Raw genomic sequence first — 27,246 nt, 5'->3', positions numbered from 1 at the left:
TCCAAGTCTTTGTCAACTCCCTGGTATTGTTTGGCTTCTACATTTTTCACCAATCTGATGGGGACAAAATGTTACCTCCTTGTTATTCTGAAGAGGGATTTTAAATGCAAACACAAATTACTGAAAAATGCAGCCTAATGGACAAGAATTTTCCACGACACATGGGCAGATAATAAGTGTTCCTTGGGTTTTCTGGAAAATAATACAGGAAGGGTAGGAAAGGGAATGAGGGTACAGATAAAACAAGACTGGCTGTGAGCTGATAACAGCTGGAACTGGGTGATGGGTGCGTGGGGGTCATTATCCTACTCTCTCCACTTGAGTATACATTTGAAGTTTTCCACGGTAGGAAATTAAGAAAATGAAAAAGCAGTAGCAGCATCCAGAGCAAAGATGAACCTCAAAGAAACAAGAGCAGTGATCACGGCAGAGGGCAGCCTTCTGAGAGGGCAGAGGGCAGAGCTAAAAGGGCAGCAGAGGACAAAAGGAAGCTTGGAGAAGGGCTTTTGAATTGTGTTATTATGATTTAAGTCAAAAAAGTTAGGAACGGTATTCATCCAATTAGTGTTCCTAAAATGTTACCAGACTTTTAAGTACTATTGGTAGGATGGTCACCATTAAAAACCACCCAAGAGGCTGTTCCATAGAATTTTACTTCGAAATACAGAACATTTCGTGTGTTTTCATTCTTCCAAATTTGTCTTTTAACAGGTGCAAGAATTATCTTTTTAAAGAAAACTTCAGAATGAAAAGAAATTGGTCCTCAGGCTTCTGGTTCTGACGTCTGGAATGACTTCCGTAAGGTAAGAGTTCATATTGCACATTTCTGAGGGCAGCTTTACCCTTGATGAGTAATATTAGAATTCTAGATGCCTCCAAGCAGCTAGAGCCAGGAGGACCTGAGTCCCTATGCTTAAGGGGCAGGGGTCCAGGCCCAGGATATGAAAGATAAACCTAAAGAAACAACAGAGTGGGATTCAGGGCAGAGCAAAATTTGACCAGGGAGAAAGCTAAAAACTCCTGTTGCACGGGGAGGAAGGAAGAGCATTTTGCTCAAGTGGATAAGAAAATGTGGAAAAGGAAAAGCCTCCGCCAGAATTAGAGCCCATGGTTTAGAGCCAGGAGCTCCAGGGCTGTCGGGGAAGAAGTGTCCTGAGCTGCAGGGCGTGGTGGCAGCAGGCAGAACCCCTCGGGGCAGCAGGCCCACTGCACCATCATCATTCACTGCTGTGTGCTGGGCCCTGAGAGCTCAGGGTGGCAGACGTCAGCGGGGGCCACCAGGCCACCTGCCAGGGAGCCCATGGCAAACACCGCTCAGCAAAGGCATTTTCAGGCTCCTTTGCATGGTGTTGCCTTAAATCATCCCCCATCTGGAACCTTCCCCACCCCACCACCACCTTCCCCTGCAGCCTCCACTCCCCCCACCTCTGCCCCTAAAGCAGTTATTCATTAGCCACAGGGATTTACCTCCCAGTAACAACAGAGGCTGCAAACTCTCTTTTTGGTCCAAAAAGCACAGTGAGAGGTACTGGAGTTGTAGAGCCTCATTCGCCAAATGCTACGCGAAAGCTCCAGAGTCAGATCATCCTGTCCCACTCCCTTGTTCACAGAAAAGGAAACTGAGCTCAACCTGTGCAAGGACAGGACAGTGAAGAGCCTAGCAGTCAGGTTCCCCAGCTGATCCTGCCCTCCCCAAACCCGCGCTCAGCGTTCTACTCCGTGACACCAATGTTTCAGACCAGAGGACCTGTGCTTCCTTCATCAAAGAACACCTGTCAGTATCACGTGGCCATGTCACCTGTCACATGGTTAGCTCCTGACAAAGGGGCTTAGAGAACTCAGGTCTCCGGATTCCCAGATTAGAGCTCCTGTTCCTCCCACAAGGCTCCCCAAGGCCCATCTTCCTCGGCAATCCAGCGACTTTGGTACTCACAACCCTGGGTGACCAAGAAATCCCACTTGCAATGGACACTCATCGTGTGGCCTTCAGGGGCCTTGACTCACTCCCCTGACCATCCTTTGTGTCCTTGACTCACTCCCCTGACCATCCTTTGTGTCCTTGACTCCTGGCCGCTCAGCAGCGGCTCAGTCCTCTTTTGTGCATTTATTACTGTCAGTCTGTGAGAGCAAGCAGGAAGTTTCCATGCCCCAAGCTCTCGGAGGCGGGCGTTCTCAGCTGACAGCGCCCTGGGCCAGCCTACCCCAGTCACAGCGATCCCAGAGGAGGGCTGGAGGAGGTGGCTTTTGAGTGTCAGGGCAGTGGCCAAGGCCAAGTCTCATGACATTACGTGTGTACACAAGACACTATCCCATGGACAGTGCAGCTGACCCTTGAACCCCCCGTGCAATACGGACCATTGTCCCTACTCCTCAGTGAGGAAGCTGAGGTCCTGAAAGGTCTGATGATTCACCCAAGGTCAGGAGTTAGCAGGAGTCAGGGGGAGGGCAGGAAACCAACACTTTCCATTTCAAGGGCAGGACAGTGAAGAGCCTAGCAGTCAGGTTCCCCAGCTGATCCTGCCCTCCCCAAACCCGTGCTCAGCGTTCTACTCCGTGACACCAATGTTTCAGACCAGAGGACCCGTGCTTCCTTCATCTGGACCCCTACCAAAGAACACCTGTCAGCGGTCCCCACACAGGAAATGCCACCACAAATAAAGAAAAAGGTAAACCCAGCCACATGCTCCTCAAACTCCTTTTCTCTATTTCCCCAGGAGCCACACCAAGGCCAATGATGATTTGACAGCGTCCCTGTCCATTTGGGACTGCCAAAACATCAGGGACCTTAACTGGAAAGTAAGGCAGGAAAACCGCAGTCACTGGGCACCTGTTAAGGAGAGCCCCAAGCAGTGACTCCAAATTACGAACCGAGGTGATGGCAGAGAAGAAAGCCAGCGAAGGAGGCTGCTCTGGGCTGCCAAGGGCCACCTGGAGAAAACCTCTCTAATATCAGCTGGCTCCAAATGTTAAGACTTTTCCAGAAACCCCACATTAAAAGGGCAGGCTCTGTTACTGGTTACTATAACCTAGCCACTACACGAGCCAGCTATGGAACCAAACATATCTACAATCAGTTGACTTGAGGGGATATTACCCTTGAAAACATGGGTGGGTCTCAGCTACTCTGCTGAAATCTTCAAGAGGAAAAATGGAAGTTTCCCTAGTGAAGAAGAAATCAAGGCTCAGACTACAGGGTAAAATCCTGTTGAGTTTCCAGTATGCTGGCCTTCCCTAGAGACTTCAAACTTGCCAACCACAGAACCACAAGAATTATTCCAAAAGTTAAATCTCTGTATGTGTGCCTGTGTGTATACATATGCATGTCTGTACGTATATGTATACATACATATATATGCGCACATGCATACGTGCATATATGTTCATGTTATAAACGTTTATGTTCTCTTTCTCAGGAGAACCCTATCTGATACTGGTTTTTGTACCAGGATGGTTCTAGAGGAACAGAATCTCAAATATGTGTTTTCCCAAATGGCTCTGGGGTTTCTAGAATTCTCTAATCTGAATAAATATAAAGGCAAACAACTCTTTAAAAAGAAAAAGAAGAGGAAAGGAAAAGTGCAAGCTCAGTACACATTAAAGTGATTATCAGCCAGTAACACCACAGCAGCTAGTGACCCTATGGGATGACCGGAAAGGCCCCAGGTTAGAAGTCAACTGTGCTAGTCCCCCTTCATACTCTGCTGGTGGGAAAGGAGGATGGCAGAGCCACTGGGGAAGACAGTCTGGCAGTTTCCTATAAAGTTACATGTAAACTCGCCGTATGACCCAGCAATACCCACTCCTGGTATTTATTTACCCAAGAGAAACGAAAGCCTATATCCACACAAAGTCTCGTACACGAAACAGCAGATTTATACTAGCCCCAAACTGGAAACAACCCAAATGTCCATCAACGGGACATTCTGTCCATCACAGAATGCGATCTATCCGTACATGCAAGCACATGGATGAATCGCAAAAGCATTATGCTGAGTGAGAGAAGTCCAATTCAAAAGGCTTCATACTGCAGGACTGCATGTGGCCGACACTCTGGCCAGGACAGCACTGTGGTAACAAACACCAGATCTGTACCTGCTGCCTCTGAGGGTGTGAGGAGGGAACTTCCGGGGGCAAAAGTACCACTCTCTATTGATTGTGATGGCGGTTCACACCAACATCCCTCAGCGCTCACAGAACCATACACTTAAGACTGGTGAATTTCTGTTGCATGTTAATTACCCCACAATAAAGCAGATTAGACCAATACTGGGCTCCTTTTCCTTAGCAGGAAGTGGTTTGTGCTGGCCGTGACCTGGAGAAATCACACAACCTCGCTGTGCCCCGACTGCCCCATCTGGACAAGGGGTTGCATGACAGTCCTCTGACCCGAAACTGCAGGGATGAAGTCAGAGAATGTGTGTGAACACACAGACTGGACTGACTTGGGGGTTAAATAAATGTCAGCTTCTGCTTCCCTCTTCAGTGCAAAGGAGCCACCCTACCGATCCATAAACCTTCCGGGTCAGGGGTCAGGGATGCACCAGAGGGCTCGGTGAAGACAAGGAGAGCAGGCTGTAGCCTGAGTGGGACACAGGGTAGAGGGAAGCCGTGGATATGGCTGCTCGGGGGCTGGGTTGGGGGGGGGGGGTGGAATGGGGAGACCGAGAACAGCACAGAGGGGGTGGCAAGGGCCGGACAGCTGTGGACCGTTTTGCTCAAGGCCAGCCTGGCTGGGGCCTCCAGGCCTCTCATTTCGCCTGCCTTAATGAGAGGTCGTGCAAGTGCCTGCCCACAACTGCATCATCTCCTCCTGTCGCCAGCTTAAACACAGAGTGGAGCTAGAGCAGGACAAAGTCTCCTTTATAAAACACTGTGGCTTGTTCCCACTGCCGTTTGAACCCTTGGGCTCTGTGACACGGAACACCAGCTTCGGCCACTCCCCGTCACTTCCCACAGGCGCCAGGACAGCACATTCCCGTGCCTGGCTCCTGGGTAAATGCCATTATCAGTGCCTTCAGGGGGAGCCGGAGACTTCTAGGGGCTGAGGTCAGAAAGCATGGACCCGCAAGACTCCTAGGAACTTTCAAAGGCTCGGAAGCGAAAGGTGCCAGTTCGTTAGTGTGTCTCGTTTTACTTCACAAGTTCCTCTTAGCACAATACGCTGACCAGCCGCGACACGGGTAGTTTCTGGCTCATAAAGAGCGCAGGCGAGAATTTCCTCAAGTCACTGGAGGAGAGTAGGAAGGAGGCAGAAAGCGGCCACTGAAGAGTATTCACAGGATACCAACGTCACCAGAGGCAAAAGCAAGTGAGTTGTCAGTGGAGAAATCTAGAGGAGGGAGACGGCGAAGTCTGGACAGCAAGGGAAGGGAGGGGAGCAAACACTGGGGTTCCCTCGGGTCAGGAGCCACTGCCACCAGCAGGAAAGTCCGGCACTGGCCAGCCTACTCTTGCCTGTGGGGTCCCTGTGCTTCAGGGGATGCTATCCCAGGTAACACGGGTATCCATTTCCCCAAGCCCCGCCCCCCCACACCCCAGCACGCCAGCCAGCAATAAACAACTCACTTCCGCAGGACACTCTAAACAGATACTCTAGGATTCCTTACGCTCAAATGCCAACGCACATTCTTTCCATAAACCCCAGCACGGTGCGTGAAATGACATCAACACCGCTCCCTGAGAGCACTGGAAAAGAACGCAAAATGGGGGAAATCCTGAAGAACAGGCAAGAGAACAGGAGCTCCGACAGAAACAGGAGCTTGAGCAGATAGAGGAGGCTGGAAGCGAGGCCGGCTGACACACCGCATAAGCCAAGGCGTAGAGGCAGAGGGCTGGCGGGTGGCAAAAGAGGTGGGGCAGACAGGCAGGCGAGCCCCAGGGGGTAGGGCCCAATCAATGGGGTGAGGAAACCCCCTCAGAGCTGTCGCGGCTCTCAACGTCAAATGAGGCCAAGGCTGGTGGACACTCCGCGGCCAGTGGATATGTTCAACGGCTCAGAGATTCTTGGAGCCCTGCTACGGTGGCCTCGCCCAGACTGAAACAAGAACGGCAAGATATCCTAAGGAATGTGACGACAATGTGGTCCAAAGGTCTTGCATTAATGGCTCAGCAACTATGTACTGTGGCTTAAATCCAATCTCCAAATGGCCAAGGCAACCTGCCACCAGTCAGCTGACCAGGGAGGCCCCCTGGTCCTAAAGGACAACTTCCGCTGAGCATTTACCAGGCACCAGGCACGTGCCAAGGGCTCTCTCCCTAGGGTGGCCCCATTCAATTCTCCCACTAACCCACATGAGTGGCTCCTATTGTTTTACAGATGAGGAAATAAATGGGAGCTTAGAAGAGTTAAGTAGCTTGCCCCAAATCCTACTGCCGGCTCCCTAACAAATGCTTATTGAATGTGGCCTGGCTAGACAGATGGAAGGATGACTGGAAGGACAGATGGACAAAGGAAAAGGCCAGGCTGACAGATGGCTTTGGTGTCATCTCCTCCTGGGACGACATGTGGACCTTCTAGGCCTGTCAGAGGAAACAGGGAGAGCAGTGGGTAAAATAAGGGCGGCTACCCATGAACAGACCAGTACCCACAAATACTCAGGACACCTCGGTTTTGTTGAAAGTGGAAGACAAATTTAAAAAAACGTTAGACAGAGGAACGGTCCCTCCATGTCGTTCAGTTTTCAAATTCATAAAGACAAGCCCGAGGGGCCAATGCCTGGCTATCCCTCCGTCTGAAGGCTTTTCTGCTGGGTCTCTGTGGGCCTCCAAGTTTCCAGTTGGACGAGAAACAGAGCGCACCAGAGATCACACCCGGAGCAGGAGAGGCGCCTCACAAAGGCCCTTCCCCTGCATCCAGCTCTGCTTTGTTTAAGGCAAGATCAGATTCGGCATCTGCACTTTTACTCGCTGCCTGACGAAAACCAGATGTCAAATGCCTCCCAGCGCTTCATCAGGGCCCCTGCCCTTAGGAAAATAGTGTGAGTCAACCCGGCAAAATGAACCCGGCTGTAGCAAAGAGTGGTCTGGGCCCAGGGCCTGCCTTGCTCCACACACTCCAGAGCCTTTAAGAAAAGGCACATTTCCAATCTTCTGAGAAGAGGACGGTTAAAAAAACTGGGCTTTGCACCTCGTTCTTAGCTTACCGTGGAGCTCTGGAACTTTTTCCTGAAGCTCCCTGTCTAGATCCACCGATGATTGAGACGCTCAAGCTGGTCACCAGTGGATACTGGCCACCGAAACATTCCCCTACACAAGCCACTGGACACGCTGGTACCCCTGGAGAGAGCGGCCGTCTCCCTACCACAGCTCGTGGGCAGGGAGCCCCTACCCTGGAAAGCTAAAAGGCTTTGGTATTAGAGGCAAGAAGTAAACTCACCCTCCAAGACCACTAAGCCCTGGAGGTAGAACGAGAGGCAGCCGGCAAGCTCTAACCCCTTCCACGCAGACCTCTGAGCAAACCGTGTCAGAAGCAGGTGCTGAAGCGTAACCTGAAGACCACGTATCACCTGGACCCTGCACAAGCAGCAGGGAGCGGCGCCACTCTGTTACAGCTTCAGGTCTGGCTTCCACCACCACGACTTCCCGGCCAAGGGCAGAACAATCAAAGTCTTATGCTGGAAGGAGGCCCTCCTCCCCCTGTGACCGAATCCGAGGCCCGTGGCCCTTGGCCCCCAGGATGCTTGGGCCTGGGGGGAGGGGAAGGGGGGGAAGAAATGCAAGAATACTGGTTCTTAGCTGCCTCCGCCAGGAGATGACACCTGCCACTTCCTCACCCATTTTACTGTCTAAGAACAGGCACGTGACCCCACAAAACTGTGCAGATCTGGAGGGCTATGCGTGTATCTGTGCTGTCCCTGACACATCATCATAAGCCCTGGCCTCTCGTTCCCAAGGCCTGACCCATATTTTCAGATGAATTCAAGGTCCCATTACTTAGGTCTTCCATCATTACCTCAAAGCCTCAGTGGCAAAGACCAGACAGCATCGTCCTAAAATCGATCCCCTCTTTCAAATGTCCATTTTATGTCATCACGCTCAAACACTCAGAGGCAGCTTCTAGATGTCCCCCTTTCTCCGCATTCAATCAACCTGTCTCTCAGCAGTTCCTTCACTCCTTTACAATTTTCCTCCGATATCTTGCTCCATTTCCTACTGCTGTCACCTCAAACCTCACCACCTATAACCGAATTATTCCACTCAGCTTTTGCTGTCTTCCCTTCTAACCGACCCGGCACATGGTGGCCTCCCCCTCCCCCTCAAGGTCCCCATTCCTAGCTTCTCCCCTGCTCACAACGCCTCTCACTGCATCCATCAAGGGTCACCTTCTAAGCCTGCAGCTCGCCGTGCTCTAGAATCTGCCTGTGGAATTAGGACGTAATCTCGCCGTTCTCCGACAGCGCCTTGGCCACTCCTGTCTCTGCAGGTCTGCTCATGCCATCCGCTGCTCGGAATGTCCTCCTGCTCTTCCCACACAAATCCTAATCCCACCTCAGGATCCATTCCAAATACAATCTCCTTGCTCCGGCTTTGCCGGCCAAGGGACTTCCCTCTCTCCCTTCTGGCTCACCATGGGGCTGAACGCTGGCTCTGAATAGTGTGCCTGTGGATGATAAGCTGAATCATACTGTTTTATGAGAATAAATCCTTATTTCCTGCTCCTTTGAGGGAGAGTCTAATACAGGTTGCCGTCAACTATAAGTAGCCAAAAACACCAACTCGACTGGCTGCAACAGTGAAGACAGAAAGTATGGAGGCCAGGCTGTCAGTCTTTAGTGGTTCTGTGATCAAGGACCCTGGTTCCTCACCTCTGAGGGCTCAACAGACTTCCTTTCCTCATGGTGATAAGATGGCTGCCTCATTTCCAAGAATCTAGTGGAAGGAGCTGTCCTCCTCCTGTGTGTGTGTGTGTGTGTGTGTGTGTGTGTGTGTGTGTGTGTGTTTTGAGAGAGAGACAGAGACATCACCAGTGGGGGAGGGGCAGAAAGAGGGAGAGACAGAATCCCAAGCAGGTTCCACGCTGTCAGTACAGAGCCTGACACAGGGCTCGAACTCACGAACCTCGAGATCATGACCTGAGCCAAAACCAAGAGTTGACGCTTAACCGACTGAGCCACTCAGGCGCCCCTTCTGTGTTTCTTTTTAAGAGAAGACATTTTTCCCAGAATCCCCACAGCAGACTTCTCCTCATATCTCACTGGCCAAAACTCTGCCAAACGCCCATGTCTAAACTATGGGCCTTTATGACTGGCTTAGATCAGTCGACTTTTATTCTGGAGCTGGAAGCAGGGTCACTTTTCCTTGAGTAGCACAGAGAGAGAGGCATGACCTTCAAATCAAGTCAGGGCTCCGCCATCAAGAAAAGAACGGCTGCCACGTAGGCAACCAACGGCATCTGCCAGAGGCAGGGACCGATGTCACATATTTGTGTTTTCCTAACTTGCCACCCCCCTCCTGTGCTGGCACATAAGGGTGCTCAACAAAGAGCTGTGGAATTGAGCTGAACTAGAAATTATCCTGTGGGTGTGAGAAAATAGCATGATAATAGAGTGGACACAATTGGACATTTGTGCAGAGAAACTGGAGAGAAGGCCAACAAATCCAAACAGATGCAAAAAAAGTACTTAGCAGAGGAGGTTTGGGGAAGCTTCGGTCCAAGCCCTAGGCTGGACCCGACTCCCAGTTCCACAGATACGGAGTAGGCCACAGGCCAGAGCACCAGGCTTCTCCCAGCAGGGCCCAGCTGGGCCTTCTCCTCAGTTCAACCCTTGCCTCCAATGGGCCAGCGATCTACAGCCAGCCCACAACCCATCAGGCACAAAGGAGGCTCACAATGAGGACAGTCGGTGCCTAGCAAGTAACTGGGCACTTCGTGGGCACACACAAATGCGTTGAATATGAGAACACATGAGGTCTGGGCCGTAAAAGCGAGGGCTCCCTCTGACTCTGGACTAAAGGGACAGGTCTTTCCATTGCTGATAGGTCTCTCCTCCCTCCTTTCTCCGGGGCCATCCCGCTCAGATCTCCTCCTTCATGTCAGCTTTTCCCACAACCTCTCCCAGATTCTCTGGGCTGCTGACAGCACCTGAGCCTGGGAAACGTGCCAGGAACTGCACAGAAACCATACCAAACACAAGGCTCCGAAGTCCCATCGAGGCACCCTATCTACATCACAGGTCCCTGAGTTTCAGCTCTTTGAAATTTTAAAATTCCTTTTCCAGTAGGGTAGCAAGCATGTCCTTGGCTGAAGAAAACTGTGTGAAACGCAGCATGCTCCCAGAGTTCATTGATTACAACGCACAGTCAACATTCGATACATATTGACTCAACAACTAGTACGTTGAACCATATGACGCTGTTGATACTCAATGGTTTCTGACCTACTAACGTGGCACTGTCACACAATTCAACCTAATATCTACTCCACGCCAGGCAAGAGGTGAAGGAGGGGCTTGGGATGCCATGATCAACAAACAACACACAGATACAATCCCTGTCCCGATGGAACTTACAGTCTGGTGCGTTAGACCGCTAATTAAAAAGTAATACACCGTTCAGCTTCACTACTATAATTAATTATACGTGTACTTATTTGTGGACTTGCTTCATTTCTTTGCTAGCCTGTAAGCTACATAAGGGTGCTGGCTGCTGTCTTTTCTATAGAACACACTGCCAAGCACACAGCAGAACACATTAGATAGTTGTTAAATTTACTAATTCATGTTAAAATACACAAGTGCAGGTGCTGTGGAAGAATTGGGGGGTAAGGATCAGGGACTCCACTAGCTTGGAAATTCCAATATTGCTAATAATGTCAAATTAGGTCTTCGTGAAACAGGTATTTATACCACATATAATTGACCAGCAGTGTATTACACGGGGTTTCATAGGGACTATTTAAAATACTTAAGAGAACAAACTGTTTTCAAGCACAATCCAGTTTTTCAGAAACTCCATTTACATAAACAATTGGTGCGCTAATTGCAAATCATTCTTATTTCTCTCCTAAAGCAGGATCCCCTAAGGATCTTTATTAGGCACTCGATTAGCCTAGTTTGAGTTACAGTATTTACTTAAAAGTAATAACAGCGAAGTTCTTGAAAAATATTTGGTAATTCTAACATTTCACTGATTTAAACCAATCCTCCTTGTTAGTCTATGTTGCTAGGGATTTTACCGTCACATTAAGACAAAGTACCGAAGTCTGAACCTGCAGTTCGCCAAATTCCTCTGCAGGACACTTCTGACAGCAAGAAACTGAGCCAACATCAGAAAGGGGTTGAAACCAGAAAATCAAGAAAGGACGATGTGAAAAGAAACTGTAATCCAGTTTAGTCTAATAAACGACGCACATGAAGTCACATTCCAATGATAAGCAGAGCACGTGAAAGTTTTAGGTCCTGCACCCCCGAACCTGTCACGGATCTGATATAATGTAATGTAATGACAAATGTCAGTGAACACCGTGGACCAGCAGGCCTCTTATCTACCTCGCAGCCTCTCCTTGAGAGCCAGCCCCGGCCGCACTGCACAGACACCAATGAGCTTGGACGGTATCTCCGTGCGCATCTGGCCTCTCGTTCTCTGCACCGGCTCCGAGATTTGCTAACACACTAGTCACATTCACGGGGCGTCTTGAACTCTCTCGACATGGCAAATCATCAGCAGGCCCTGTCCCCACGGCAAAAGCAAACAAAAGCCCGTCGCCGGCAAGGAGGACACCCGGTCTCTCCGAAGGATGCCAAAGTCCCCATCCTGCCTCCTTTGCAGAACCCTGCAAATCTCCCCGATGCAGGCAGGATGAGCAAGGCGTGGGGGAGATTATGCTCTGAATGTCTTAAGAGATTAGTTACTTAAAATCCTCCACATGACTTCAGTCATCCCCGTTACAGATGACAGAGTAAAAGCCTACTTGATTAAAGCCGAATGCCTATACATTTGCAAAAGGCAAAATATGGAGAAGAAAACAGGAGTCAGATTACTGATGGGCACGGCATCAGCACCAGGACGTCAGGGGCTGCTGAATAAATCATGACAAGGAGGCACATGCAGTAATCATAGATTCACCATAAATACCGCAGCCCTCAAGGCTCTCATATTTACTTACTTTCCCCCAAAGCATAGACTGGATCCGGCCTTGTCCTCGAATGAGGCCTGTCTCTCCCCAAATTCCAAATATGGGAAATGACAGCTCTTCTGTGGCAGGGGTAAAAGTGGGAAGGCAAATGTTTGTATTACGTAATGTTTTAATTTTAAAACAAAGACTGTGTATGCCAGAGACTCTCTCTTCTGTTCGGGGCGTTTTCCAGTCCTTCTACCACTCTCCCCCAACCCAGGCCACGGCAGTCTTTTCCTCACCCCCAGAATAATTCCCCTTTAGGATAAAAGGATTACATGTGAGATCCACGAGGATCCTTTCAAAATACATTCAAGCCTAGAGGCACTTGAGGTCTCTGTGTCCTTCCTCCCTTCGAGAAGTCCGCTGAGGGTGTGTGAGGGGACAGCTATTCAGAAGAGTTGGATTCGTACAAGCGTGAGACAGGAGTTACAGATGCTGTTCCTCCAGCCAGAAAGGTGCCAGGACACCCGGCTAGGGGCCACAGCCCCCGTTCCAACAGAGGGACGGAGAAAGAACCAGGCAAGGCGCTCAGATGTGATCTTGTGTTTCTGTAACGAAATAATAGAAGGCAGACGGCAAAACGGTCCACCATGCCATCTTCTGTACTAAAACATCAGAAGACATTAAGAAACTGTTCAGCACATCATTTCTAAACAGCATCATAAAGAGGGTTGCCTGGTTTCGGAACGAGCCTAGACAGAATGACTCTACCTGCACAGTCACTCCCTATAGTTTATTGGAGACGTGTCCATCTGGGAAGCAGAATTCCCAAAAGACCAGCCATCCCCAAACCAACACAAAACCACCGCGAAACAAAACCGATGACGAACGCCAGAAAGGCCTCCGAGAAGGATGGCGCCCTGTCCCAGACGCTCTGCGGAGCAGCGGCCACCAGCTTTGGGGTGGAGGGGACTCCCACCAGGCACAGTTTCCAACCCCGAGTCTCAGGGAACTGGTGGAGACAGGAGAAGCGCTGGTGAAGCTGGAGAGAAGTGGATGGATGCGTGGGGAGGGTCAGCCCCAGGTCAGATGACGGCACCTGGCAAGAGCCTGGATCCCACTGAGACAACCCAACAGTTTCTGGAAAATGGGGCCGACATGGAGAGGGCCCTGAGCTGTCCCCACAGCCTCTCCTCCCAAGGCTCTACTGGGAAGCAGGGAGGCGGAGTCCTAGGTCAGGGACGTAGCAACCTTCTCGCCACCACACCCCCAACATAAGGGTGCTCAGGAGAAAGCCCAGTGTGGATGTGTCTCCTGTCTGACGGCAAGTATGTGACTGCTCTAGTTCTCTTCTGTTCCGGCTTCCTAGAAATTCAGAGCTAAGAGTGAGATTCCCAGTTCCCACAGACAGACAATATCCCCCGCAGTTAATAAGGGCATTCTACATCTCCAGGACTTGGGATATTTGTGTATTTTCAAAAGAAAGAATCTGCCTTCGCTGGGCCACCCACCCCAATCTCCCCCAATCACTGGTACTCCTCTTTTAGTCATCAAGGGCCCTTTGTCACAGCCAATGGGGTATGTGTAATCACCACTGCTAAAGAGGTGACAACAAACCAGGAGGAAAAGACGTTAAGTAACAGGAAAAGATTTTGCACCTCAGGGACAGAAAAGAGTTCCCAAATGTCAGAGTGTTTTTAATTAATCTATTTATTAAGATTAAAAAATACAGATCAGGTGACTTCTTAGAACATGTGTCATGATTATACCTTTTAATTCCTGGTACGTGAGAAAACGGAACAATGAGCTGCTTGTATGTAGCCAGCACTCAAATATTTGCTGAATGAACAGATAAAGTCTTTTTTTTTTTTTTAATGTTTATTTATTTTTGAGAGAAAGAGATGGCGCATGAGCAGGGGAGGGGCAGAGAGAGAGGGAGACCCAGAATCCAAAACAGGCTCCAGGCTCTGAGATGTCAGCACAGAGACCAACGTGGGGCTCGAACTCACGAATCATGAGATCATGACCTGAGCCGAAGTCAGACGCTCAACCGACTGAGCCACCCAGGCACCCCAGATAAATAGTCTTTTTAGGAAAGTGTTGCAAGTAGTTTCTAATGGAACAGTGGTCTTGGGATGGGCAGTAGGAACATCAAACCCTGCTGTTGAAGAAAAGCAGACTAGGACATGTGAACCCAATGACCATCCCTCCAAAATGGTAACTATTTTAAAAATCTGGTGTAAAGGTGAACGATCCAAGAAACCTGCATGTGCTCCCAGGGATTTAAAGACAGTCATAACCAGCGAACCTGAGAAGTAACCCAATACTTTGAAATGATAATCTTTTTACAGAAACAGCCGCTTCTGCAGGGCTAGAGGAAAAAGTGCTCTTTTAGGTTAAGGTCTTAAATGTCTGGTAGCCAGCAACCTCAGTGGCAACATTAGTCCAATTCATTCTACACGGAAGAATCACTTGGGAAATGAAAATGTAGGAAAACTGGGGCACCTGGGGGGCTCAGTCAGTTAAGCATCCGACTTCAGCTCAGGTCATGATCTCACGGTTCGCAAGTTCAAGCCCCATGTCAGGCTCTGTGCTGACAGCTCGGAGCCCGGAGCCTGCTTCCCATTTTGTGTCTCCCTCTCTCTCTGCCCCTCCCCTGCTCACACTCTGTCTCTGTCTCTCTCTCTCTCTCTCTCAAAAATAAATAAACGTTAAAAAAAATTTTTTTAAGAAAATGCAGAAAAATTTGTCCAGTTTTCCCCCTAGTTAGTCTATGAACAAATAAAGAACTTGACTGAATTAGACCCCAAACCCAATATTTATGCTTGTCCTCTTAACAAGTTTTAAATAGGCTTCATTTTCATTCAACATAATTTCAGAATTATAATGAAAACAGTCAACAAAATATGTGTATACTCAATTTGTTAAATTTATGTGCTTGGGGAAAAAAGAGTCCGAATAAACAAGTCAATTATTTTCATTAAATACATTAAAATTTAAGGGTAGTGTTTTTATTATGACTCTTGCCTTAATACACCAGGACAAAATTATTCCATGATATAGCTATTGAATGAGGCTTACTACTCCCCCACTGATTTCACAAATTACAGTTCCAACTAGCTATAAAATAACCAAATCAGTTCTGATATGGCCATAAAATTAAGCCTGAAAAAACAGTGAGGCAAATCACCCCTTTAAAATCAAGTGGTTGAACAATACGTTCTACATGATTCCATTTATGTCAGAAAAAAAAAATCTATATTTGCGTGAGTATGCATGCATAGAAATTATAGAAAAAGACCTGGAAGAATATATATCAAACTGTCAAGAACATATATCAGACCTCAATAAGGGGCATGGGGTGGAGAGGGGAACTTTCACATTTTACTCTCTGTCTGTACCGTTTAGACTTTTTACAACAGAACTATATTCCCGTGTTACAATCCAAAAAAACAAAGCAAACAAATATAATCTACCTTCTGAAATTGAAACCAATCTCTCAGGACCTTACTTTTATTCAACACGTTACCCTAAAGCACCGTATTTGCTGTTTTAAATTACGACTTCATTCAAATTAAGTCTTCAGTGACATTTAAGATTGATGGCATTGTTACATCTAAGACGTTGTGAAGTTTCTCTGCAAGTCTTTAAAAAAAAAAAAAGAGGAGTAGGATGTCCCTGGACAGGACAGGTGTGGTTTGACCTGTAGCAATGGATACTCAACTCCAGTCTCCCGCTCCTCTTTCTACGGAAAGTCGCCCTAGCAAAGTCAATCGAGGTCACCAAAGCAACCAATTAATGGCAAACACCATCGAGGATATCCATGTCCCCTGGGGTTCTCAAAGTAACCCGTGGGGTTGTCAGAAAGCCGGCCACCTTGGACATTTCAAAACACCTAACAATGACAACACTTCCCCTATCATGGAGACACAGGGCTAAGACCGAACAGGCCAGGCCACGTGGGTCCTTTGGTCATGGACTAAGCAGAGTGCCAGATTAATTCTGCTGCAGAGCTGAACTACATCACTCTATCAAGGGTGAGCAGCCATACTGGTTACCACATAGGAAAAACAGATTAATTACTACTTAATGCTGACAGACGGAGGATTTCAAATGTATGGGGCTCCCGAGGGAAGGGAAGTTCATAAAAGGGGTCCGTGAGAAGGAGGTCAGCAGCCTGCCTCATGACACATCTCTGTCACCAACACACCACAGGCAGGATCCGGTGCCCTGCGGGCAGAGACGGCGTTCTCTGAAGACTCCATGAGAAAGGAGGTATGGACTGTGCTCCAGAGAATGGGAAAATGGGTATTACAAACAAAAACAGTAGCAAATACACAAAAATGACGCCAACTTAAGGCAATGCTGAACATGCTCCCAGACATCAAGGCATCATAATGGGAAAGAACACACAACTGGTATTGGATCTTTTGCCCCATTTTAAAGAAAGGAAGACCTAGGGACCTGAAAGTCAAGGGGAAGACGCCACCACTAGAAGTCGGGACAGCAGTTTCTTTGAGTTCACAGTTTTGTCAGAATGTCGTTGCCCTGGTTTTTGATGGGTACATGACAGCTCGTCCTTTGGTGCAGGAACAGGTCCCCTGGACCCCCACCTCCGGCCTTCTCTCGCCAGTGGTCCTCCAGGTACCCACTTACAGCTCTCTGGTATCTTCCTTCTGTCTCAGGCCCAAATATCCACACTTCATGCCGACCGCTCCAATTCTTACCAGCCAGCGCACTGACATTCAGGCTCCTCCACCCCTTGAGAAGCCTTCTCAAAGCAGCCCGATGTGCCCAGGGTGTCCTTCACCCCACAATTCTGCCAGGACCTCGCTCTCCCATTACTTAAGAAATGTCTAACATTCCAGCTTTTCCAGAAAGCCTTTCCAGACTGACCACTCATAAGCTACTCCAGCCTCAATCTCCCTCCTGGACAGAGTTTCCTCACTATTCCTGCTGAGCTGAAAACAAGAACAAACTTGCCTGGCCCCTCCCTCCCCAAAGGACACCTGTCTTCCATCCTCAGAGAGCACAGACTATCAACGTCTTCCTCTCCATTTGCAAAGTGATTTACCATTTGTTTTACGGCTGGCCTTAGATGATCATCCCCTAGAACACAGGGACAGGGTGGAGTTCAGCAAAGCCTGGGTCACTGGGATGACAGGGAATAGGGTATTTGGATGAATTTAATTAAAGGGTTAACAGAGGATTAGACAGAAACTTTGCTTCAACTCTCGTTATTATAAAGCCTGTTATAAAGGCTTTTGAAATACATCTGACCACTTTCCAGCCTGAGTAGAGTTAATATAATTTAATCTGTGATTTAGGATCTTACAGTGCCCTGAGGCTCATCATTCTCTTCTGCTACTATAATTATAGATGCGGAAGATGTAGAGACTGGACTGACGGTGCCCTGGAAGCCGATTTCGAGAATAAATCCTCGCTACCGCATCTTGTGAACTCGGCCTTTGGGAAAGTGGAGTTCAAAATAATAGAAACAAAATCCCACTTAATTGGAGGTTCCAGTTAAGGGAGGTCCATCGCCACGGTCTTTGTTAAGTCCCCACCACTGTGGCCCACAATTAGCCACTTAATAGAGCATTCCTGATGAAGGAATTTGGCAACATGTGATTTTCTACAAATGTAAGCTTGATTTTGACGCAACCACTCATTTCTTTGAAAATCAAGGGGCATTCACACACAGGTGTCCTAAATTTCCTTAAATTAAAAACCAACCCTTCACGAAGAGTTAGCTGTGCTCACTTCCAAGCCGCAAAGAAACAGGTGTCCAATCATAGCAAATGAGGAGCTCCCAAAGGAACCTCAAAATATTAATCAAGGAGCCATAACAGAGGAGGCACAAAGCTGGGGACCACGGGAGGCCAGCAGTGAAGCCACTTCATTCAGTTTCTAGGTCGGGGCTCCACCGAAATGGTCTGCCTGGGCCCTAGGGGCTCAGTCTAAGCCCAAATCCCAAACGCATTACAGTCGAAGCCAGTTCTCTGTGTCCTCACCATCCCAGATGAACTGGACCCTGAAGACCCCTGACAGTCATTTCTCTGAACCCTAAAGGGCCACTCTACCACCATTATGACCACAGACTCCTCAGCACCATCAGGACTCTACTGGGAATAGAACGCTCCCCGCGTGGAAACCCTGTCCGTTTCTGAAAGCCAATAAAGTCCTCTCACACGGCATCTTCCCAGCAACCGCTGCCTACCCTGAACTTTACTTTGAACTTCACAGGGGTCCGTGAACGGAAGTCAGGAGGTATGTGAACTTGAAGAAAAAAAAAAAAATGACAGCTTTATTTGCAGCTAACCTCTAAGTGAATGCGAACTGTTTGATTATGAATGTAGGCAACCACCATGGCGATGTCTCCAGGACCTGTGATTCTGTCACAACGCAAGTCACACATGCCTTCAGATCACCTCACAGTTGACACAGATGCCTCAACACACCGTTTTCATTCTTCACTGTGCCATAATTACGGTAATTGTTAGAACTGCTGTTTGAGCTAGTTATTTAATGTGCTCCTAAGAAGCGTATTGCTATGATCCTAAATTTGTTTAATGTTTTGATGACTGTATTTCAATAGAACTCATTTCCTCTGTTAGTTGATGTATTTTTATTTATGAATTTCAAAGTGTTACCCAAAGAAAGGGTCCACAGGCTTTTCCAGACCGCTCAAAGGACCCAGGGACACAAAAAAGGTTAAGAACCCCTGTTGGGTGGTATAAAAGCACAGGCCCTGTAGCCAATCTCTAGCTCTTGTCCTTTGAGCAAAATGATTTTAATTCCCTGAACCTTGAGTTTCCTCATCATGATCAAAGGAGCCGACACAGAAACCATTTATTCAACCAAAAAATCAACTCAATGCCTACTTTGTGCTGGTACGCGCAGAAGGCCGAGTTCTGGGGCTACAGCAGTGAACACTCCAGAGATGGTCCTTAATACAGAAGGGCTTGCTCTGTGAAGGGTTGAACGGTGACTGGCACATGAGCATTCTATAAACGCTGCCGAAAAGGACTATTGCTAAAACCACAACACTGCCTGCGTAATCATATGCTGATTTATGTTGCTTCCCGAGTAACAACTCTTGGCTCATCTGGCTCAGGCCCTCCCGATAAGGCTTCTTAGAGGCCAGGGGCTGGGCCTGGGTACTCACAGAGGGGCAGCGGGTGACGTGGAAGGGCACAGGGTTTGAACCAAATGGTCTTGGCTTCAAAACCCCGTGCTGCCGCTTACTAGCGCTGCCACTCTGCCGGCAGCCCATAGCCGTCCCTCCAAAATTGGCTCTCTCCTTCCCCGGCAGTAACACAACCCTGTTTTTAGCTGTACGCTCGGAATGAAGGATGGTATTTCCCAGCCTACCTGGCAGTCACATACGGTCACGTACTCGAGTTCTAGCCGATGGGGATAGAAGCAGAAAAAGAGATGTGTGCAACTTTCAGGAAGTGTTCTTAAATTGGGAGGTCTTGCCCTTCACCATTCCTTCTCCTCCTCCCCGATGGCTAGGGCCAGCACAGCCTTCTTGGACCATGCCATGACCTTGGGAATGGAGGCATGCACATGGAACAAGACAGAAGGGGCCTCCACACCACTGCGGAGCACCGTATGGAACTGGGGGACAGTAGTCTACTGAAGCAAGTTCCTTAAGCTCCCTGGACCTCAGTATCTCCACCTACAAAAAGGTGACCATGTGAGACATCTACCCAGCGAGGCTATTCTGAGGACTTAACAAGATAGGGCTTGCTTCACAGCAAAGGCCAGAGCCAGGAGAGGCGGTACTGTTCTGCTGCTATGCAAAATGCAGGAGACCGGGGCGTCTTCACAGCCCTGGGTGAACAGAGGTGGCTTGATAATTCACACAGCTGAAAGGCATCCTGGCCCGTCTAGTCCTCCTGACAACAATTCCCTTCTCCGGTGGGGCGCCTGGGTGACTCAGTCGGTTGAGCGTCTGACCTCAGCTCAGGTCACGATCTCACAGTTCGTGAGTTCGAGCCCTGCATCCAGCTGGCTGCTGTCATCTGTCAGCTCACAGCCCGCTTCAGATCCTCTGTCCCCCTCTCTCTCTGCCCCTCCCCGCCCCCCAAAAAAGAATTCCCCTCCCCAGCACCCTTGTTAAATGGTCCCCAGGAAAGGGAAGTGCACCACCCCTGGGACAGCTGGTGGGGATGCTGTTTGTTCATCCATAAATCACCATCGTCAGAGCTCTTCCCCCTACTGCCCCACACTGCCTCGCTTCTCCCTTCTGCCTTTGATCACGAGTCCTGCCCCAGAGCTCACACTCATCAGAACATCAAAGTACCTTTCGATCTCTTTCGGAAGAACCCTCTGGCCTCTACCCAAAGAAGCCTTCCCTAACTGACTGGGAGGTAGGTGATCACTGCCTCAGTCCCATCCTATTCAAGGGAGAGGCTGCCCAAACTCTACAATGAAATTCTCTCCCACTGAAGGAGAACCCATACGGCCACTAGCCAGCCACGGACTCTCCTGTGTTGATCCAGAGATGTTCCAAGCTCCTACATTTCTCCTTGCTAACACTTTTAAAGCTCTTTCATCTTGTCTGCAACATCAGCATTGGTCTAGGAGGGCATCACTACTCATGGTTATGCAAAGCCGAAATCTGCTTCATGTGCCTGAAGCTTATATTCATCTTTCCTGATTGTCCCCTTCCTGTTATTGCAAACACAAATCCTTTTCGGTCTCTCCCACGTGGCTGTCATCTTTCCATGTCACTGTCACTCATGCAGGCTGCTGCCAGGCACAGCCACAGCCTCATTCTCTCCTTTCCACATGCATGCTCCTACTCTCTCCCCTCATCTTCTGCCCCTGTCTCCACCCATCAGCACTGGTGACTTTACTATCCTCATGGCTCAACCAGGCCCCGGCATAAGATGGCTTTGGAATTGGAACGAGGGTGGCCGTGGCAGTCAATGGCTCCCAAGTTGGGTGGGGCACCCCGAGCTACCAGAGAAAGAAATAAGACACAGTGGTCAAGGAGGCAGGAAGCAGTACGCATGTGGCTTCAGCAGGACAAAGACAAGGGCAGGACTCAGCACCCAGACAGGCAGAAGAGGAGGAAGCTGATCCAAATCCCAGACACTGGCAAAGGAAGGGCGCAGAAAGCACAGGCCTAACGATGTGGAGGGAGTTGCAGGCAGGTGAGAGATGGTCCTGTCCGCACCCTCACGTACTGTCATAGGGTGTTCTGCCTCGAAGTGCCGTTTCTGGAGGCTGGCGGCACCCATGTCAGTGCCAGAGGACTCAAGCCTTATCCTACTTTTTACAAACAAAATTCTATTCCAGGTGTGTGTGACCCACAGGAGCATAAAACCTCAGGATTCTGTGCTCTTTGAAATTACACATTAATTTACGTTACACAGCAAGAATGCTGACGCATGAATCAGCCCACACCAGACCGCAAGCGGGAAGTACGACCCCCAACCTGGGTTCTGTTCCCTCCCAACACCTCCTGCTCTCCAAGGTTAACAGCAGCGGAGTAGCAAGACCCCCTCCTGGCCATGCTGAGAGTCGCAGGGGAAGGGGAGAAGATGAGACTCCCCCGGAGGGGTGTGTGCAAAAACACCAGGCACGAAACCTTCCCACCCTCACCCACGTCTGGTCATCTGCCATTGCTCCCCTTCAAGGCCACCCTGACATTCATTTCCTGGCCCACGACACCTGTTTATACACGAAGCTGGGAGTGGAGGGAAGATAACAGTGTGCCCAAGCTCCACTCCAGAGTCGCCCAGAGGGCAAACAGCAGGTGGGGGGGGGGGGGGACCCACAGGAGGCCATACATTTCTAGAGCAGCCAGGAGAAACAAAAGGCACAAAAGTCACAGTTCCCTGTTTTGCCTTTGGCGGTTCCTCCTCCAGCCCCGGTCCCACCCTTCCACCCAACCTTCTTTCCCACCTTAGCCATCCAACCCCGCAGGGCTTTCCTTGTTTGTCCTCGTGAATCCACATGAATCACTAATTACTGATTTAAACCCAGACACTAAGTGAATGACAAATACAGTATAACAAATACCACTAGGCTATTTAGGACTGGCGAACCCAGAGCTACCTGCCTTAACTCTGCCTGAACAGACAGGAGACACGGGACACTGGATCCTAACCCCCACCGGGGCAGAACACTGACTAAATTGCCGCCAGACCGGCGTCTGTGTGTGTGCTAGGGCGGGGAGGGCTGGCTCTAATGAACTCACACGCTGCTTCTTTCACTTGGAATTGCCTAGGGGAGCAGAGAGCTGGACATCGAAATTTTCAAAAAGCTCCCCCAGTGATTCCAACATGCGCCTAAGTTTGAGAACCACCAACTGAACATTTGTTAGGTGTTCCAGACGTGTTTCAAAGCAGTCGAGATATTTAGGACACCTTATAGCCTTGAACTGGCAAGACAGGCCTTGGAGGTATCATCCCATTTTAGAGATTCGCATGGCAATCGTGATGAGACTGAGATTCTAATCAAGTTCTCTAACTCCAAAATCCGTTCTTTCCACCCAACTGTGAACTCTTGCATGGGTAGAGACAATGCGTGAGAGCTATCTCCACTGCCGGCAGCTCAGACATAAACTCCGTAAATGCAAAATATCTAGATTTGGAGATGCAAACACCAGAGGCAGGTGTGATGCCCTCTTCCAAACACAAGGGACAGAACCATACAGAGAGATCAGAGGGTGTGCTCGTGTGCGAGGTCTGAGGAGACAGACGGAGGGTGCGTGAGATCCCGGCGTGGGAGTTTATCCTAGACCCGAGATGTGTCCTCTAATGCCACACTTAAGATGGTGCTCATCGGCATGGAGAGCGTGGGCAAAGGAGGGGGGACCTCTGCAATGAGGAGGGAATCCCCAAGAGAGGTGACAAGGGTTCGCCTCTCAGGGCCACAGTTCGTCGTCCTGCTCTAGGCGTTGTGGCCTTCTGCAGCGGGCCCCCCCACCAATCCGAACACACCCCCTCCCAAGCAGCTTTCCACTCCTCGGGTCTCTCTTCCTGCCAGAACTATGGTCTGAGGCTCCTTGCTGAGGGGACATAAGACAGGTACCCCCACACATTTAGTCTCCAGACCGCTTGGGCAGGGCAACGCATCCCTTCACCACCCTACTCCACTCATGCCTACTTCCTCCTCCAAAAAAAACCCCAAAAAACAAACAAACACACAAACAAAAACACCATCTTTACCACCAAACCAACTTTCCCCACCGTAAGAATAACGTGCCCACTCCAAATTAGGAACTGATGTGGACCAACACAGAAGGGAAGACAGTGAAGTTTATGACACTACAAGAAGCCAACCCATGAGCCACACGGAGTCCCTAAACCACCAACTGGCAGATGGGGGCAATCTCATCACAGGGCCCGGGACAGACATTTCAAGGACAGCAGATGTTCCTTCTTAAAGACAACCGGCAACATCCCATCGTTCCTCCTGGTTCCTCTTTCGACCTGTGACACACACCGGCTGCATCGTGGTGTCCCCCAAAGCCAAGTGTTGATGGGAAAGAACCACAAGGAATTACAGGAACCAACGGCAGGTTAAACTTTCACATCGATCGCACTGATAAGCGGAGACACTTACCCAGCACAGCCAGACAACTGAGCACTGGAAAAAAGCACTTCATGTCGGCAGCGGAGAAGAGACACCACACAGGACGCTTCCTCTTCTCTCTGCACTTAATCTCTCATTTCTGGCAATCCACTTATAGCTCCAGAGGGCAGTTTTGGAAACAGAACTTAACTCAAAAAATGAGAAGAGGTTAAAGAGAAGAGATCATCGGCAAGATGGGGGGCAGGGGGGAAGGGCGGCCAGTGGCTTGTGTTAAACTACCCTATGCTAAAGGAAGGGTCCAGAACAATTCTGAAGGCCCTCTAGGCTTCTGTCACATCCTGTGCCTTAGCGGTTTCCACTGGAATTGTAGATTGCAGTGAACTAATCCTCGAGGAAAAGGGAAAAAAGAGTCTGAGAAAATCCTTTCATCCGCTGATTATACAGGAATGTCCTTGGCTTCCCAGTGAAGGTGTCTGTAAGCTCCCTCATTCGGATTCCCCAAAGGGAAGACGGTAGGTCTTGTCAAAACCTTTGACAGCTAAATCGCCCGGGAACAGCACGGACTGTTTGGGTTTCTTCATCCAAAAGTCCGTCTCCATCCATGACGGTAGGTCACGGGGCCGCCACCTGCCCCAGACCTTCCCAGAACAAACGAAGCAAGTTGGCGTTCGGCGGCGCCGAAGCGAAGCCGGTCCCACAATGCCAGCCGATTTCTGAAAGAAACACAAGACAGATGTAGCCAAGGCGCACACAAGCGCAGCAAAACCGAGAAGGGCCGAGCGCCGGGCTGCTCCGGACGCCCGGGTCCCGTTCCTGGACCAGGACCGTCCACCCGTGCATTCTGACCTTGGGCAAGTCGCTCCACTGGCCCCCGCCTCAGTTTCCCCGCCCGGAGCCGGGCAATTGCGGGAAGCCTGCTGGTTCCTGCAATACTTTGCCCACACGGCTCACTCCAGGGCACTCCCTTAGCCTCCCGCCGAGCCCGGCGCCGCCGGGAGCCCCACCCTCCGCGGGGCACCTCGGGAGGGGGCTCGACGTGGGGCCGCCACTCCCGCTTCCACCTCCGGCCCCCGCCCCAAACGTGGGAGCTCCGCGCGCGCCGCGTCCCAGGTGGCCCCGCTATTGTTTTACCTTCCCGGCTGTTTATTTTTCGCTGGTTGGAAAGAAAAGAGACGGAGGGCGAAGCGAGCGGGGGGCTGCGCTTTCCGCTGCCGGGGCGCGCTCGTGGCCAGGCCAGGGGAGGGTCTGGGGCCCGACCCCGGAGCGGAGCCGGCCCCGCGCCCGCCACCGCCCTCCCCGCCCCCTGCCCCGGGCTCCCGGCTGCCCGCGCCGCCGCCCCTTCGCGCGCAGCCCGCGCCCCCACCGGATACTGACCTCGCCCCCGGCCCTCTCCCTCCGCGCGTCCGTCCGGCGGCCGGCTGTCCGGGCGCACGCCTCTGGGGACGCGCCGCCTCCTCACTCTCCCCCCGCAGCCGCACCGGCAGCCGCGCTCCGGCCCCTCCCGAATCCCCGCCCCCCGGCCCGGCCCGCAGCACCCGGGCGAGCCGCGCGCGGGGCGGGGGCGGGGGCTTGGGCAAGAGGCGCCGCCCCCGGGCCCGCCCCTTCCCCCGCCCGCGGAGGAGGGGCTGGCCAGGGGCCTGGCGGGGCGCTCGTGGGCTGGTGCTCCCGCCCAGGCGCACCTGCCCGGGGAGGGGGGCGGGGGGCACCCCAGGACTGGGGGCACCCCAGGACTGGGCACAGGGGGCGTGTGTGAGCCGGGCAGCTCCCAAAGTTAATCGGCGGTTCACACGCAGGCTGCCGGGCCGCCGGCGGGAAGCACAGGCCCTTCCCAAAGCCCCGCAAAGGACCCGCGAGCCTTGAAGCGGGCGTCTAGCGAGCACGTCCTCTCTCCGGGAAACAAAAACAAAGCCCTTGTCAGGAGTCTTGAATCTGTGCTTGCGGTGGAGGCCCATATTGTGCTTTATTCAATGGCAGAACTTCCTGGAAGTTGTGGCCGAACTGAACTCGGCACAGCCCGGGTTCTAACCCCGGTTCTCCCACATCCTCGCTGCTGACTTTGGTCGAGTTACTTAACTTCTCCGTGCCTTAGTTTCTCCGTCTGCTGTTACAATGGGGAAATAGCCCTTCCCTACTGAATAGGGTTCTGTGAGACGTCCACGGTACACTTGTAAGAACACTTAGAGTGGAGCCTGCCCCGTCTTAAGCACTCAGTAAATGCAAGATATAATTATTTTATGAGGCACAGCCCTATCAAACGAGTGCATTTTCATCCATTCAATACTTAATGAACACACACGCATGCTGGGTAAAAACGGTCAAAAGGCAACCGAGGTCAAATAAGACAGTCCTGTCCTCCTGGAGCTTGATCTGGTGGGGAGACAATAAAACAGGTATGGCAAGAGAAGAACAGAGTGTTGAAGAAGCATGAGCCAGGACCTGACCCTGTGTTGGGGGGTTGGGACATCAAGAGGAGGGAATTTGGTCAGACCAGGTCAGGTGTCAGGAAGGCTTCTCGGAGGAAGTGAAAATGGAGGTAGAACCCAAAAGAGCAAAGGAGGCACAAAGGAAGGGGGCAGGGGAGGAGTCACTGAGTCCAGACCCTGAATCAGTATCCTCTAAGACTAGAGGGAAGACAGAGTAGTTCAGTTAGAGGACCAGAAATCTCTGTTAGGCACAAACTAGGCTGTTAGAAAGTGGCAAGGAACTGCAGAGATGAAATCTGGGGCCAGAACCTGGAGGGCTGTGTATGATGCGTTAAAAGATTTGAACTTTAGCCCAGGGCCATGGTGAGCCCCTGAAGGTTCGGAGCAAGACAGTACCGTTGTTAGATGTACATTTTAGAAAGACCACTCTGGGGCACCCGGGTGGTTCAGTCTATTAAGCATCCGACTTCTGCTCAGGTCATGATCTCACGGCTGGTGAGTTCGAGTCCCACATCAGGTTCTGTGCTGACAGCTTGGAGCCTAGAGCCTGCTTTGGATTCTGTGTCTCCCTCTCTCTCTGTCTCTCTGTCTCTCTCTCTCTCAAAAATGAACATTTTTTAAAAATTTAGAAAAACCACTCTGGCCCAGACATGAAGGGTGGATGGGAGAGGACTTCTACATGAGGTTAGTGGGTATTGATGAAAATCCAGACAAGAGATGATGGTGACCAGGACCCCAGAAGTAGCAACAGGGAGGCAGAGGAATGAGCAGGTCCCCTTGATGTCAGGAGGTAGGCCCTATGGAATGCCAGGCTGAATGCCAGGAGGAATGGGGCAGAATAACCAGCTCGGCCTCAAGAACAGAGATCAAGATACATAAGACTGGATGTACTGAGTTTGAAATGCCAAAGAGTCATGCAAGAAGTGAAGATGTCCAAAAACCAACTGGGGGCGTGGAGAGTGGAGTTCAGAACTCAGAAGAGGTTTGGAAGATGTTTTTCACCCTATTGGACTGTATGATAATGAAGGGGTTTTGTGAAGGAATACACTGTAACCCACTGATTAAAAAAAAAAAGTTAGTTACCCCCTCCCCCCACTGTGTAAGGCAATGAAGAACATGCTATTGGGGGGTGAAAAAGTAACTAAGGGGTCTTATTTGCCCTCAACTCTCTTCCTAGACTATAAACTTCTTGCAGGCAGGACTGCACTTTAA

At 50.4% G+C, this 27,246-nt stretch overlaps 1 protein-coding gene and 1 long non-coding RNA gene across 3 annotated transcripts in view; one reads left to right on the top strand and one right to left on the bottom strand.

The window, feature by feature from the left end:
- IGSF3 (immunoglobulin superfamily member 3) overlaps positions 1–25,075 on the bottom strand; it is a 93,199-nt gene extending 68,124 nt beyond the window's left edge. Inside the window, exons 1-2 of one of the 2 annotated variants that reach the window (XM_047083183.1) lie at positions 24,986–25,075; positions 23,642–24,324 (exon numbers count right to left, since the gene is read on the bottom strand). In XM_047083183.1, coding sequence (XP_046939139.1) covers positions 23,642–23,684 — 43 coding nt within the window. In that variant the 5' untranslated portion in view covers positions 23,685–24,324; positions 24,986–25,075. Of the gene's footprint in view, positions 1–23,641; positions 24,325–24,742; positions 24,803–24,985 lie in introns of those variants that run through there. The other variant, XM_047083184.1, reaches the window with a different exon arrangement.
- Positions 719–4,588, top strand: LOC124514862 (uncharacterized). Its single transcript, XR_006962683.1, has 3 exons — positions 719–803; positions 1,611–2,666; positions 4,286–4,588. It is a non-coding gene; the product is annotated as an uncharacterized LOC124514862 (long non-coding RNA).
- Positions 25,076–27,246: the final 2,171 nt, after the last annotated feature.

This window comes from Lynx rufus, unplaced genomic scaffold (assembly GCF_022079265.1).
Source record: "Lynx rufus isolate CCGP_SWC_20201006 ecotype Redwood Valley unplaced genomic scaffold, mLynRuf1.p SCAF_2, whole genome shotgun sequence".
Classification (NCBI taxonomy): Eukaryota; Metazoa; Chordata; class Mammalia; order Carnivora; family Felidae; genus Lynx; species Lynx rufus.
This window is presented reverse-complemented; position numbering and strand designations above follow the sequence as displayed.